Here is a 15,181-nt window from a genome sequence, read left to right as displayed (position 1 = left end):
CCTCTCCTTTTCTCTAATTAAACTCTTTTTGTCTTAATTTATAATACAACATTTCCTGTTCCACAGAATATAAAATATAAGTAAGATACGTAAAATATACGAAATATAGAATAATATTTCAAAGAATGGCCCAGAAAAGAAATTAATGGAAAATAGACTTAAATTTTTATGAAATATCAAGAGACCAGCATCTCTGGAAAAGTAACACATGATTTTTCTCATACATCAAAGGAAACTTCTCAAACGGTCGGTATAGAACAGAGGACTATGATCGTAGACACGGCGATGCACGAGCAGACGAGATGAGGACGCAGATTCTTGGGAAAGTTTATAGTGATCATGGTTAAAGATATTAAGGTCGAGCGTAAGGCAACGATGTAACTTTCCCTCGAAACCTTATATTCTCATATGGCATGAAAGCCGATCAATATCCTCAAAATAGAACGAATGAGTACACGCTTCATGTCGCACAAACGGAAAGAGAGAGAGAGAGAGAGAAAGAGAGAATGAGAAAGGGAGTGGAAAAGCAAAATTTTCCGAACCTCTGTTCACCCTAATATTGACGAAGCCCCATTATGAACAACGACAGTCACGAATATATGAATGGAAACAAGGGGCGCATGGGAAATTATCGACACATCACTCGAAGATATTTTAACTTACAGTGAAATGTGCCAGTCTTTTTCAGGAAGCAATGATACATCCTTTGATGATTCCATTTTATTCTATCTATTCTATCTATTACTTCCTTATAAAACGAAAGAAACCTTTGGGACAACTTAATACATTTAATTCATTCGTGAAAATAAATTTCATTTGTACCATTTTGTACTGTAACTGTCATATAAGCTCAAAAATTTCATATATTTAACCTTAGTGTATGAAAGATTCTTAAAATCGAAATTAGTTCAAGCAATTAATTTATACAGTGTATTCCAATACATTTTTCTTGAATGATAAATGCGATAAGACATTTCATGTACTACATATATGTATAATATAAGTATACTAATAACAAATATTAATAAAATTCGTATATATAGTTGTTATCAAAATGAATAGAAAAGGTATGATCTTAGTTAAGAAAGCAATACAGAAAAATTAAAAAACAAATAACTTTGATACGAAGCTTATCCGTGCCCACCTACGTAAATTGTATTTTAATTAATTTCGCTAAACATATCGTTTATACGGTCATTAATATCCCACATACTATTCATTTCGTTCATTAGCATTAACAACCTTATCTGCTTATCCTAATACTCGGCGCCTCTGTATCAGAAATATCGCAGTAAAACTAATTATTCCGTGGAATAAATTCGGAAAATTGTAACTTGTATTTCAGAATTATCCATTATTCATACATCACTCGGTACGTTTGAATTAAATAAAGATAAAAGACAGAAACAAAATCGAAATGAAATTTATATAATGCTAGAATAAATCGTTGTTTATCAAAATCCCGATTATTCGATCGTTGTATTAAATTAATCAAATGAAATAATTATAGATTGTTCCATTTCACCATTATTTGGTGTTGCTTTTATGTATCAATTTCATTTTTCAGAACTAGATGAATTGATAATTAAATTGAATTTGTATCAAAGAAATTAAAATAACAACTACGTGAAAAAATATAGAATCGAATCTTTTTCGAGATATTCTACAAAAAATCATTTATATCTCCAAAAAGACGCATGTTAATCTATATACAACACATATTGTATAATGACTGATAAATAAGATTGATGTATAATTGATAAATGAATATACAAATTTATAATATATATAATTTATAATATATATATGAAAGAGTTTATTTCAAGCATTCTAGTATTTCTAATATTAATAAGTATTATAAATAAATTCAACGAAATATAAATATAGATAGTAATATAGATACAAATTTCCATATAAATATAAGGAAATAATTATTGAATATGAATGAACAATGTTATTTAGTTTGTCCACCATTAATCTTTGATACATTATATAAAAACCTTAATACCAGAAATTTATGGATTGAATTATCATAAAATTCAAAACTCTTGATTTTCCATACGTTATTTTATTAGCCATAACTTGTGAAAATTACTATATATGTAACATTCATCTGAGAATTACCACTTTTTTTACAAATTTGCAAATTACGTATTAAAATGGCTATTTTCAGTTTTTTCAGTTATCGTAATTCAAACTATTCAAAGCAACGCCATCCAACAATAGTTACATATATGTATATTAATCCATTAAGGACCTACGTTGCATCAACGTAACATTTCATTCATAATTTTTCTCAGATTTATAGCACTACAATGAATCGTTTTCTTTTTAAACCATGGAAATCTTTCTTAATAGGCTTCTATAAGATATGTGCTATTCTACTACGACTTTTGGAAATCTCAATCAAACGATATGTAAGTCACTTTATTTACTTACTTTCAATGATATTGCGTTAGAGCTTTTACGTATTATTTCATTATTCGGGCCGGATAAAAACTAAATTACTTTGTTTATTCACAAAATATCTACCTTTATGTTTTACACGTTTGATTCAAGTAGCCTTGCCCTGGCACACACCTGTTTAAATTCCCAATCGTCCGTGTTCTGCGTAACAGAAACGCGCCTACACTACTTCGCGAGAATCGCAATAATTTCGAGATCTCGATCTTCGACACTAACGACACAGCGATACCGCTTTTATCTTCAAACTACGACACTGCCGATCGCGGCGCGAATTCGACCGCGATTTAAATCGCGCCACTTCGACATCGTTCAACACCAGTCGAATAATCAGCTGAACGGGAACAAGAATAAAAGGGATAGTAGTAGTAGTAAACGAAAGAAAACGAAAATGAACGAGATGAACCGATTTCCCACGATAAACCACGACTCGCGACACTGTCGGTTCGAGGTCGTCACGACGACTGGCGGAATTGTCGACAGAGAGCGACACGACAGCCCTCGGCCGGGTCAACGCATGCGCCCTTTACACCCTGTGCCCAACCCTGTTTTTATAAAGACCACCCTTACGCTACGAATCTCCTTTCGAATACCTGCTTTCCTATTTTTTCATTCCTTTAATCCTTCCGCATTCAAGAATAAGATTTATATTAAACCTCATATAAAATATATTTCAATATAAAATGGAATATATATTCTATATTATATTCCAATGACAATCCTCATAATACGAATTTTCTTTCGAATACTCACCACCCTATGTTTTCATTCCTTTAATCCTCCCGTGTACGCAACAGAAGTCTTTGCTAATTACATAAAATATATTTCAACATAAAATGAAATATGTACTCCATATACATGTATACATTGCAGTGACGACCCTTACTCTACGACTCTTCTTTCGAATAGCAGTCTTCTTTTTTCTCACTGCCTTAGTCCTACCCTAAAGACTACAATTATTATAAAAATGCAAAATTTCGATACACATTATATTAAATAGGATGTATATTTGTTTTAGCAAAATGGACTTATTTGACATTTTAATTATATTTTACAACTATCCACATCGACCATAGCCATTCCCATCACCCATATTGGGCATATTTTATTAAATTAACATTAAATAATATTTAATCTTTTGTATCGTACTCACGTGTGTATGTATGTATACAGTAATATTGTCTGCGAATGAGAATATTTGCTTTCGTGTAATTGATGATTTTAATTGGTGGAAAAAATAATTCCCATTATTTGTTACAGTATCGTGGAACATTATGTAACAGAAAAATAATTTCTCTAATAGTTTTATTTCTAGTGACGTTGTTGCTTCACTCGATGACACATATCGTCCGCGGATAGCGTCACGATCGATTTAATTCGTGAGAAGCAATATCGAGTAATGAGAACTCAATTCTTTATTTCGAGATTCCGTAAACCTAATTAAATAATTTATGCGTTCAAATTATTTTATATGTCCCTGAAACGTTTTAAAATCTATCTAATTCTTGAAAACTATCGTGAAAGGAAATCATTTTACATTAACCATTAATAAAGTCAACCAAATGCAATTAAATATTTTATTGTTATAATGTTAAATGAAAAGTAGAGAAGTTACTATTTGTAATAATTATAAATAATGTTGCGATGGTATAAAATTTTCTTGATAACTTTTAGGAATGAAATATAATATAGGAAATATTGTTAAGTAATAATTTAAATAATATTGTTTTAAATATTGTTAATTAAGAAATCGAATTAAATCATCTATATTTCTAAGCACTTTCAGAAATTAATTCTAATAAATAGATTGCGAATCTGCATGCAAATTCATATTTTTAGAAGTATAGATAAAAAATTTTAACAAATGAAAATTTTCTAATAGTAATACATATATATAAAATATATATATATAAAGTAATACATATTCCTTATTTTTTATATTTTATATAATTTTGTATTTGTGAACGTTTCTGTATATTTTTGCATACTCACATTTGCCATAAATGCACAAATATCCGCAGTTTACTAATAAATCATTAATAAAGCAAAAAAAAGGGAAAGAATTACTGTTATTCATAATATAACGTATAATAAAATCACAAACAAGGATATACATAGTCAATGATAAAATTTAATTCATAATTCAGATACAGTTTGTATAAATATTTTTCCAACCGCCGCATATACCTATGTCGACACGATACTCTGCTGTACCGACGGTCGACCTTACCGCTGTTTAACTTTAACGTATAACGCCTAGCATTCGTTTCTAAAGCACGGTACATTACAATGCAATAACAAAAAGGTCCTCCAACGTAGGAATTTCAACGAAAGAATGAAATTTCAAATATGGTCAATACCTTTTAAGAGTATAATAAATTGTATCTTATGCCACAATAATTTTTCGAGAATATATTATATTTGTTTAAAAGACCGATCAACCATAATTAAAAATATTATATAAAATATAAATACCTTCATTTAGATATGTGCATTTTAAATTTTGATATTAATGCTTGATTTTAATGCTGTTAATAACTTAAAGTCAAGTAGATGTAGTAAGAAGGAAAAGAGATGTAGGAAATCAAACAAGATTCGTACAGAAATACTTTATTGTAATAGAGATAGATCCTTCAATTCAAGTTTAGGAAACTGCACTCTCTGTTCAATCCATTTTGCTACAGTAAGAAGTTCCTTCTCTTTCAAAGGAGGTCCCATAAGTTGTAAGGATAATGGTAAACCACTCTTAGATAGTTTAATTGGCACATTAAGTGCTGGTATACCTGCCATATTAGCAGGTTGAGTACAATAATCTTGAATTAAACACTGTGCCTGGTTATCCATTGAAATAAAATCATTATAGGTAGGAGCTCCTGTTAAAGTGGTAGGAGTGAGTAGGAGATCAATATTATTATTCCATACTGCATCAAAATCTTCTGAGATTAATCTTCTTATTTTCATTGCTTTTACGTAATATTCTTCGTAATTTTCATTTAATAAAAAATAATTCCCGACTAGAATACGTTCTTTAACTATTTTACCAAACCCTTCAGACCTCGTCTTCTTATACATATTATGCACCGAACTCCATTCATCTGATCTGTAACCATACTCCATGCCATCATAACAAGCAAGATTACTTGCAACATCACAACGATTTAAAATTGTGTAACACATTATAGAATAGTTAGTATGTGGCAATGATACTGTGGAAAGCGATGCTCCATCTTCACTTAAGTATTGAGAAATTTCATCCCAACATTCTTGTACCTCTGGGCTTAGGTTTTTCTCTTTATATTCCTTTGGTATTCCAATTCTAATATTATTAATATTTATTTTGTCTGGTATGTCAAATGGTACATATTCTTTTCGTAAACAAGTAGAATCAAACTCATCTGGACCAGCTATAGTATTTAAAACTAACACAGCATCATCAACATTTCTTGTAAGAATACCAGGTACATCCATTGAATTTACAAGAGGAATAAGTCCATAGCGCGATACCAAACCATAAGTAGGTTTTAATCCAATTAAACCACAATAAGATGCTGGGTTTCGAGTTGAACCTCCAGTATCTGAACCAATTGCAGCATAACAACTTCCAGCTATAACAGCCACTGCAGAACCACCACTGCTACCACCTAAAATAAAATTCTTATAAAATATTTGATAAAAGACTTTAACCATATATACCTGCTATATGCCAGGAATCTGCATTTTTATTCTGTTCTGTATATTCTTTCATTTGATTATTGCAAGAATAAAATTTTGAAAGCAAATCTGAGTTCCATAAGTTTTTTGTTGGTCCATAATATGAGTCAATAGTTCCAGAACCCATAGCAAATTCATCGAGATTAGTTTTACCAATTAACACTGCTCCAGCATCTTTTAAACGTTGATACACAGTGGCATTGTAGGTGGGAATAAAATTTGACAGCATCTTTGATGCACAAGTTGTTAGATGACCTTTGGTACAATAATTATCCTTAATCGCAATGGGAATTCCATCGAGTTTTCCCAATAAGCTACAATTTTTTTGCCGTGAATCTGAGTTTTCAGCATGTTTCTTTGCTGTTTTATCGGTAATAGTAATATAAGCATTTAAAGGTTTAATAGCTGATGCAACTTTAATAGCTGCTTTTGTAACATCAGAAGGTCCCACATCACCAGCATTTATCTTTTGACTTACTTCTCTTATCGATGTAGTCAATAATTTATTCATATTTTCCTAATAATATAACCAAACAATGATATATATATACACATATATATATATATATACATATGACATAACCTCAATTCATTTGCCGGTAAGAAATAATTTTAAATAAATTACTATAGAAAAGATGATATTGATACTTAAGAAATTAGTTAAAATAGTATCAAATTTTGAACTACTTCAAAAATTCATCGGAATTAGACTAATAATGCAATAATATTAATTAAAAGTCACTTGGTAAACATATGAACTGTTTAGAACGTGTGTTACGTGACATGTATATATTATATTCAATACAATAAATAATTTATAACATAACTTTGAACTGAAATTTATTGTTATATATATTAATTGTTAGTAGTTTCTTTAACAGTTGCGCAATAATAATTACAATTTTCTTGCAATAATGAGAAAAAAAGTCAACGACTGAAACAAGATGGATATATTATTACACTATTTTCTCATTTGAAAATACTGCACATAATTTAAATATGTAAATCAAATTGTTAAATCAAGTGAAATAGATTCATTTATATTCTGGTATTATTTTATAAATTGTATTTACTACATTCAAAAATACAGAAATTATAGGACGTTTTTAAATATATTCAAAAAGTAAAAGAATATGACTTTTTTATTGATAGATTCATTTATTGATTTGATATACTAAATCCCTTTATGTATATGACTATGGCTTATGAAGATAGTTATAATCATAATCATGTCAGAGTGGACAACATATAGCATCAAAACTTGTAGTTATGAAACCTTATGATATTCCTAATTTCCACTTTCAAAATATCTATACACGTATCTCTAAATATTTTATCTTTTAAATTAAATAAAAATATCTTATTTCCTTTTTATTATAAATTTTTTGCATTATTCAAAGATTTATCCAATTGTCTAATCAATATATTTCTGCTAATATGTATGTAGAGCAATTTGTGTAAATAAAATTAGTACTTCCAATAAATGCAACAGATATAAAAATAAAAAAAGATTGGTCAATTTTATCCACTAAGAAATGGGTGCACATGTTTGACCACTTCCACCTTTCAAAAGTTGCATTGAACTCGCTGCCATTTCCATTTGACTCTCTGTACGTTCAGAGGTTTCCAAGATGGCGAAGAAAACGTTAGCAGATAAAACACTTCAAAACGAAGATAATGTTAAAAATAATGATGATATATTTAACGACGATGAAGAGCCAAATTTCAGCGATCCTGAAGGATTTGTGGACGATATTACCGACGAAGGTAAACAAAACTTATCCTCAATGAATTTTCATCAATAGAAGCTATGCCAGGACGTCTGAAAGCATGGCTACGTATAATCGCAAATGTGGCATGCATGCCTAACCTAAAAAGCCACAAGTGTTTCATACTTTGTATTAAATATTACTTCGTAACTTATATTGAATATAATTTTGTTCAACTTCTTTTCAATTTAATATTCTTATTTGCAGAACTCCTTGGTGATATCTTGAAGCAAAAACCATCAGAGACAGATGGAGTGGAATCCGTAATCGTCGTTGATGGAGTTCCCCAGGTTGAACCAGAAAGATTGGAAAAACTTCAATCCGTCATTAGCAAAGTCTTAGGAAAATTTGGCACAATAGTGAATCAATATTATCCCAAAAATGAAAATGGATATACAAAAGGGTGTGTACTAATGACCTATATATTATCCTTAAGAAATTATTCAAATGTTATTGTATTAACTATATATTTTTCATTTCAGGTACATATTTCTAGAATATAATAATCCTCTTAATGCTTTAGCAGCTGCCCAATCTGTAAATAATTACAAAATTGACAAGCAACACACGTTCAAAGTAAATTTGTTTACCGATTTTAAGAAATTTGAAGAAATTGCAGATGAATGGGAACCTCCAAAACCACAAGAATTTAAAGCTGCAGCAGATTTACATTATTATCTTTTAGAACCAGATGCTTATGACCAATTTTGTGTACTTTGTGGTAATGGCCCTTCTGTTACTGTTCAAGTCTGGCAGAATTCTGCTCCTGAACCAACATTGCTTGAAGAACGTTCTGTAAGTTATTATATTTTATTCATTTTAATTGATCACTTATTGAGTACTAAATTTTTATATTTTCTGTAGCGATGGACTGAGACTTATGTTAAATGGTCTCCATTGGGGACATATTTAGCAACATTCCACAAATTGGGTGTTGCATTATGGGGTGGTCCTCAATTTTTACAACAAGCCAGATTCAGTCAGAAGGGTGTTGAATGTATTGACTTTTCTCCTTGCGAACGTTATTTAGTAACATACACTCCACGAACTGATCTTGGTTCAGATCAGAAACGACTAGTAATTTGGGACATTCTTACTGGACAAGAAAAACGTGCGTTTTTCGCAGATGGTTCTTCAGTATGGCCTATTTTCCGCTGGTCGCATGATGATAAATATCTTGCTCGTATGGGGGAAGATGTTTTGAGTGTATATGAAACACCAGTATGTTCCTTTCTTTAATGTTATAAATAGCATTATGTTTCAGCATGTTTGGGTTTTAGTAATCTTATTATAAATATTGCAGTCATTTGGATTATTAGATAAGAAGAGTATAAAAATTCCTGGTATCAGAGATTTTAGTTGGTCTCCAACAGATAACGTTCTTGCTTACTGGGTACCAGAAGATAAAGATGTTCCAGCTAGAGTCACTCTTCTCGAAATTCCAAAGTAATACATTTTTAGTATTTTTCACTATATTCCATATTTCATAAATTATTTAAATTATAAGATGAAATACATATTTTTAGCCGAAATGAAATTCGTAACAAGAACTTGTTTAATGTAGCTGATTGTAAAATTTTTTGGCAAAAGTCAGGAGATTATCTCTGTGTGAAAGTCGACCGTTTTGCCAAACGCAAAGAAAAAACGGAACAGAAATATACGGTATTTGTTAAATTAGTTATTGAATCCATTAAAATGTATGTAGCATGCGTATAACTTTATGTTTATTAACAGGGTATGTCTTATAACTTTGAAATCTTTCATATGAGGGAAAAGCAAATTCCAGTCGATAGTGTAGAAATAAAAGAACCAATTCATGCATTTGCTTGGGAACCTGTTGGAAGCAAATTTGCTATTATTCACGGAGAGATTCCAAGCGTAAACGTTAGCTTTTATGAAGTACGATACGGTCATCAACCAGCCCTTCTTAGTAAGCTTGTAACAATTATCCCATAAATTTCAATATCACCATGGTATTATGTACATAAATATTCATTTTACTCAACAGAAAAATTAGAGAAGAAGGCTTGTAATCATCTATTTTGGTCGCCGTCTGGACAATTTATTGTTCTTGCTGGATTGACAACCATGGCAGGGGCTTTGGAATTCATTGATACTAATGATTTTACTATCATGAACTCAACTGACCATTATCAAACTTCAGATGTCGAATGGGATCCTACTGGACGGTAAGAATTTATTCTCACATATTTGTCGGAGATGAAAGGACATCGGAGCCTTCCCTTGAAACTTCGGGAAAATCCCTTAACACCGTAATCTAGATTCTATCATAGGCGTAATTAAACAATTGTCGTCCTTCGATCCGATTGTATTTGTTCGAGATTTGTGATAATGAGCTTGGGCTCGAGGCAACAGCCAGTCGCCGAACGTAGCCGCGGTCACGGGATGAACGCTTTGTCTAACAAAGGTATGGAGCAATTCTATAGCTCTCCTTAAAAGAAATATTTCTGGCGGCACGCGACAGTAAACATTCCAACGGTTTCTGTCCCGTGGCTCGCCACACGCAGGCCCTATTCTTCGAGTAAGATGATTGCCAGATGTCGATGCGTCTCCGCAGTACATGTTCAGCTAGCCCGAGGGCCCGTTATAAATCTTAAGATTTAGCTAACTAGATTTAGCTAAAGTCCTTCAAACAGACAAACAGTCTTTGTCCCAACTACGGGAAAATAGGGGAGACCTATTTTTCAACGAGCGGCGTCTCCCACTAGCAACTTTCCCTCGACGGCGGCTAGCATCTTTTTCTAACCACCGATATGGAGATTGACCAATTAGCAGCAGCGCCAATTTCCTTTACTTTCTGAATGAAGGCTTTTCTCGACGAATCCGATGATCTCGTGTCCTTAGACACACCCCATTAATAGTTTTCCTCCGTGGCATCATCGGGACGGGAAAGTCATCCTCTCTCGCGATCTCATCGACGAAAAGAGTAACCCCTTATGACCAGTGAATATTACGCGTCCGACTTAGATTTTGTGAGCACGTTCATTTATCATCCCGTCGACCGCGGATTTGTTATTGAACCTAGGATCATTGTCATTAGTTTCTCGAGTATCTAATTACCATGGTTACTTGTCCGGTTCTATGATAATCGTATTTGCAGTAGTCAATGTCTTCTCTATTGCATAACGACAACATGTAATCCAAACGAAGATGAGTATCATGCCCCTAACCCTAATTCTAATGTAAACCCGACATATTTATATATAAAATATTTCATAAATATATATTTTTTAATATAACAATTGTATAAATATATATTTCATTACAGGTATGTAGTAACAGCAGTTTCGAGTTGGAAAACTAGCGTAGATAATGGATACTGGATATGGACATTCCAAGGACGTATCTTAAAAAGAGTTAATCTTAATCAGTTCAATCAACTATTATGGAGACCGAGACCACCAACGTTATTAACACCAGAACAAATTAAAGAAATTAAGAAAAATTTAAAGAAATATTCTGCACAATTTGAAAGCAAAGATCGTATGCGACTGACGCGCGCCTCGAAGGTACTTATATCATACTGTATTGATATATATTTAATATGAATTATGCATTTACTAACAAAATTATTTTTTAGGAATTAATCGAAAAACGCTGCGCAGCGATGAAAGCATTTGAAGAATATCGTTCAAAACGTATACAAGAATGGAATAACCAGAAGAAACGACGTTTAGAATTACGTAATGGTTTGTATTGTAATAAATTTCTTTTTTGAAATTTAAAAGTGAGGTATCTTATACAATGCTAAACTCTTTTTCAGCTATCGACACCGACGAATTAGATTCTGATTCAAAGAATGTAGAAGAAGAAGTAATAGAATTTTTCGTCAAAGAAGAAACATTCATCATCGACGAGAAATAAAACTGTGTGGAACAAGTTTTCATCTCTGCCATTTTTGGAAATCTCTAGTGCAAAACCAATTCAGTCATTTGTGAAAAGTGTCATCGAAGTAACTATCTTCCAGAGCCACATAGATTGTGGCTCACAATAGTAGACTGAAATGACTATTTTAAGTGGTTATGAACAGTTTTTCTTATACTATTTCTGCACCTTAATTGGAATTTCTTCCACTTTCCCGACGTTGCGTATGAAACGTCGTAAACGTAGTACCATAAAGTTTTATCATGTTCCATACAGGATAGTATGTCATTCAACAAATAATTATTATCAATACAAACATATATGACGTACTTTTTTATTTATCAAACCCATATAGCTCGATTTATTTAGTTTCATATATTTATAAATAGAAAGAGATCTATTAATTTATATATTTCTCATAATTTAAACACGATGTAAATGATAAATGAAGAAAATTTTGTAAATTAATAACATAAATTATAATATTCTTTTTTATAGCTTTAATTCATATGACTATTTGTATTAGAAAACGATTGCCACCGGTCTACGAATTATGACTTAGATTATAAATGGTAAACATTAAACAGACATAATACTAAAAATAATATCGAAACAGAACAACGACAGCACATACCCAACTCGGAGGAATTCTATCCCGTTCAAAAAATGTTTTATTTGTTACACGTTTTGCACATGAAAACAAACGTTCATGCTCTCTTTGTAATTCATTTTGTAAGTTTCTATTCTTGGTTATAATAGTAATTTGAGTTTCCAAGTCTTTGTTAACAGATCTGTAACCTAGGATTAATTTTTTTCTATTATTTTAAAATCAATTTCTTTTTAAATTTTAGATCTTACCAAAATTAGGGGATCCAATAAGCGTGAGACAAGGCTTTTCTTGCTCTGGTAAAGAATACCAAAGTCCTTTAGCATGATACGTCCATCCTGGCCTAATAAATTCCCACAAAATTACTCTATTTTGTTGTCCTAACTTGTTACAGTATTTAACAAATGCCTCCTCTATTTTTGTGTATGCTGCCGGAATGCAACCAGCAATGCCTTTTGCAGCTAAATATGACATGTGACATTAGTTTAAAAAGTAAATAATTTTCACTCAGTTGTGTTTACAACATAAACGTACTAAAGAAACCATTAGCAGTCGGATGTGCTGTCAACAAATGACATGTTCCTTGACAGTGTTTAAGCAATGCTTCACTGTACTCTGAAGTTAAGTTAAAGTAACCAGTTGCTAATTTGATTGTTGTACCTGGCGGAGCTGTCTGTAAAAGTTTCAATGTTATCTGGCTATCATGATAAATGTTTAATTGACCCATCTGTACCGAAGGAAAAATCCAAGTATCTACATCTAAATCTTTTGCTACAAAAACAACCGTACTTATGCCTCAATCTTGTTGAGTTATGTTTTTATAAATGATAAAGAGTGATAAAGAGTACATATGTACCTATTTTTTCAGGATCAGAATATTCTTCTAATTCTCTCTGGAACAAAGCTTTCACACTATGTGCAGCTTTTTCAATGAATGTAATAGGATCCTTAAGAGGATTGACTTTCAGAGCAGGATTTAATACTGTATTTCCATCAGGTTTAAGTACAAAACTAAATTCTCCCACTCTTTGGACTAGCTCATCATAAAAATCACAAAGTTCTTCACAATCTTCAATCACAAAATAACGATCTTGTCTATTTGTAAAATAGTCATTGCTAAGATTAGCACTAAAAAATATATTTAATTATAACTATTTGCTTAAATGACTTTACATAAAATTAGATATTTAAATATTTACCCACTAATTATTATGTCATTGTCTATCATGTACAATTTCATATGTTGTAATCCTATCAATTCATTGAAACGATCTGGTGTAATCATTTTCAAGAACCCACGAAGTTTTGGAGTATGATACAAAAAAATCTGACAACAATGACCATGTTTTCCATTAAGTAATGGTTCCAACATTTTACGAGAATTTAATTTACCTCTAGATCCCCTCATAAAATCTATCAAAATTTTAACTTCAACATTACCATTACTTGTAATTAAAGCTTCATTTACAGCATTTACCTAATAATAAAAATATTATTATTTATCATGTTAAAGCTTTAAATGCTTAGATCTTAGAATATGCTTACTAAATTAGATTCTAATTTTCCTGTGCCTAAATATAATGATGCAAATGTTATTCTCTTCCTTGCATTTTTACACTTTTGTACAAGAGTGGAATAAAATACACTTGGTTCATGAATTACTTTAATCTGAAAATACAAAACTATGGTTAAGTACATTCTGAATTCTTTCTGAACTAAATATTTTTTACATCTACCTTAGATCCATTTATGGCAAAGCAAGGAGCATTTTTATATAACCATGTTAATGTATAAAATTCAGATTGAATTGTTTCAAATTCTATATCTTTCTCTTCAGCAGTCATAGTAATTGATGTAATATCATTTACTACAGGTGAAGAAGAAAATTTTAATTCTGATTGACCAGAAATAAATAGTTTCCTTGTATGAAACCTGAAATTTTATTTTAAAAGATATCATGTATAAATACATGTTAATAATCATAAATGTAGAAATAAATATAACAATAAAATATTGGTAAGAAAATCATGAAAACTGTATTAGTTTCATTCATTAAAATTCAAGTCCAAAGTCAAATAACCCACATAATATTCTTTCATTATACGTATATATAACACGATTTACGTATCGAAAAATGAATATCATTAAATTAATTTCCAAATGCAACTTTTATTTCGAATTTTTATTTTTTGTAAATATGTAAATATCAAATTCATCGTATGTCAAATTACATGTAGCGAATGCCCTTGTGTCAAATCAACAAACATAGGTTAATCTACCTTTATTTGCTTTGAAAAGAATGAAATTTGATAGGACATCCATATTGGTTGGATTTTTTATATGCTACTCACCGTTTTGCAGCTTTCAAAATTACGTTATGCATAGGTAAATTCTTAAATAACAAAGCATTAACAATAACAGACTTCAAATTATAAATAACTCTTCCCTCCAGGGTACAAATTGCAGCGCACGCAATCTTTTGGCCCCTTTATACATTATATAAACATATTTACATATATATATATACTTACATATATTTCTACGCTGTATTCAAATCAAACAATTTTAAGATAAATTAAAATAAAAATACTCAGTTTATCTTTTACTCCAGTTTTATTAATATATTAAATATTTATAAAAAGATGTCATCTCATTTGGATTAATAAATTTTTAGAGAAATATACGAAAGATTTTAAAGCAATGTATTTGTAAAACTAAACTAACATTCTATTAAATAATATACATA

At 30.8% G+C, this 15,181-nt stretch overlaps 4 protein-coding genes across 6 annotated transcripts in view; 1 reads left to right on the top strand and 3 right to left on the bottom strand.

The window, feature by feature from the left end:
* The window catches only part of Liprin-gamma (liprin protein kazrin), a 140,197-nt gene extending 137,282 nt beyond the window's left edge, over positions 1 to 2,915 (bottom strand). For both annotated transcript variants that reach the window (XM_076623415.1, XM_076623420.1), the window contains exon 1: positions 2,533 to 2,915. The gene's annotated coding sequence lies outside the window, so the exon portion shown is untranslated. The remainder of the gene's footprint in view (positions 1 to 2,532) is intronic.
* A 2,142-nt stretch (positions 2,916 to 5,057) lies between these two features.
* GatA (glutamyl-tRNA(Gln) amidotransferase subunit A, mitochondrial) lies at positions 5,058 to 7,828 on the bottom strand. 2 transcript variants are annotated; one of them, XM_076622991.1, is made up of 3 exons: positions 7,738 to 7,828; positions 6,157 to 6,691; positions 5,058 to 6,104 (listed from the first exon to the last, which is right to left on the bottom strand). In XM_076622991.1, the coding sequence occupies exons 2-3, from the start codon at positions 6,683 to 6,685 to the stop codon at positions 5,074 to 5,076; spliced, it is 1,560 nt and encodes a 519-aa protein (XP_076479106.1). In that variant the 5' UTR covers positions 6,686 to 6,691; positions 7,738 to 7,828; the 3' UTR covers positions 5,058 to 5,073. The 2 variants fall into 2 exon arrangements, with proteins under 2 accessions (XP_076479106.1, XP_076479105.1); XM_076622990.1 differs by lacking the exon at positions 7,738 to 7,828 and adding an exon at positions 7,074 to 7,628.
* On the top strand, positions 7,805 to 12,148 carry eIF3b (eukaryotic translation initiation factor 3 subunit B). Its single transcript, XM_033330730.2, has 11 exons — positions 7,805 to 7,941; positions 8,151 to 8,346; positions 8,426 to 8,738; positions 8,808 to 9,164; positions 9,247 to 9,389; positions 9,470 to 9,605; positions 9,678 to 9,873; positions 9,952 to 10,132; positions 11,233 to 11,473; positions 11,545 to 11,653; positions 11,728 to 12,148. Exons 1-11 carry the CDS (start codon positions 7,806 to 7,808, stop codon positions 11,826 to 11,828), a joined length of 2,109 nt encoding a protein of 702 aa, XP_033186621.1. The 5' UTR covers position 7,805; the 3' UTR covers positions 11,829 to 12,148.
* On the bottom strand, positions 12,149 to 14,939 carry PGS1 (Phosphatidylglycerophosphate synthase 1). Its single transcript, XM_033330732.2, has 8 exons — positions 14,787 to 14,939; positions 14,172 to 14,367; positions 13,981 to 14,103; positions 13,635 to 13,912; positions 13,292 to 13,563; positions 12,970 to 13,206; positions 12,687 to 12,896; positions 12,149 to 12,626 (listed from the first exon to the last, which is right to left on the bottom strand). The coding sequence occupies exons 1-8, from the start codon at positions 14,816 to 14,818 to the stop codon at positions 12,424 to 12,426; spliced, it is 1,551 nt and encodes a 516-aa protein (XP_033186623.1). The 5' UTR covers positions 14,819 to 14,939; the 3' UTR covers positions 12,149 to 12,423.
* Between the last annotated feature and the right edge of the window lie 242 nt (positions 14,940 to 15,181).

This window comes from Bombus vancouverensis, chromosome 12 (genome assembly GCF_051014615.1).
Source record: "Bombus vancouverensis nearcticus chromosome 12, iyBomVanc1_principal, whole genome shotgun sequence".
In the NCBI taxonomy this organism is placed as follows: Eukaryota; Metazoa; Arthropoda; class Insecta; order Hymenoptera; family Apidae; genus Bombus; species Bombus vancouverensis.
This window is presented reverse-complemented; position numbering and strand designations above follow the sequence as displayed.

Bases quoted from the DNA above. Each gene is read 5' to 3' on its own strand.
- eIF3b (XM_033330730.2), top strand. From the start codon at position 7,806: ATGGCGAAGAAAACGTTAGCAGATAAAACACTTCAAAACGAAGATAAT. The intron at 9,390-9,469 runs GTAATACATTTT...ACATATTTTTAG, and splicing joins ACTCTTCTCGAAATTCCAAA to CCGAAATGAAATTCGTAACA. The intron at 11,474-11,544 runs GTACTTATATCA...ATTATTTTTTAG, and splicing joins GACTGACGCGCGCCTCGAAG to GAATTAATCGAAAAACGCTG.
- GatA (XM_076622991.1), bottom strand. From the start codon at position 6,685: ATGAATAAATTATTGACTACATCGATAAGAGAAGTAAGTCAAAAGATA. The intron at 6,105-6,156 runs GTATATATGGTT...ATTTTATTTTAG, and splicing joins AGATTCCTGGCATATAGCAG to GTGGTAGCAGTGGTGGTTCT.
- PGS1 (XM_033330732.2), bottom strand. From the start codon at position 14,818: ATGCATAACGTAATTTTGAAAGCTGCAAAACG. The intron at 13,913-13,980 runs GTAAGCATATTC...TTTTATTATTAG, and splicing joins GAAAATTAGAATCTAATTTA to GTAAATGCTGTAAATGAAGC. The intron at 13,207-13,291 runs GTACATATGTAC...TTGTTTTTGTAG, and splicing joins TTCTGATCCTGAAAAAATAG to CAAAAGATTTAGATGTAGAT.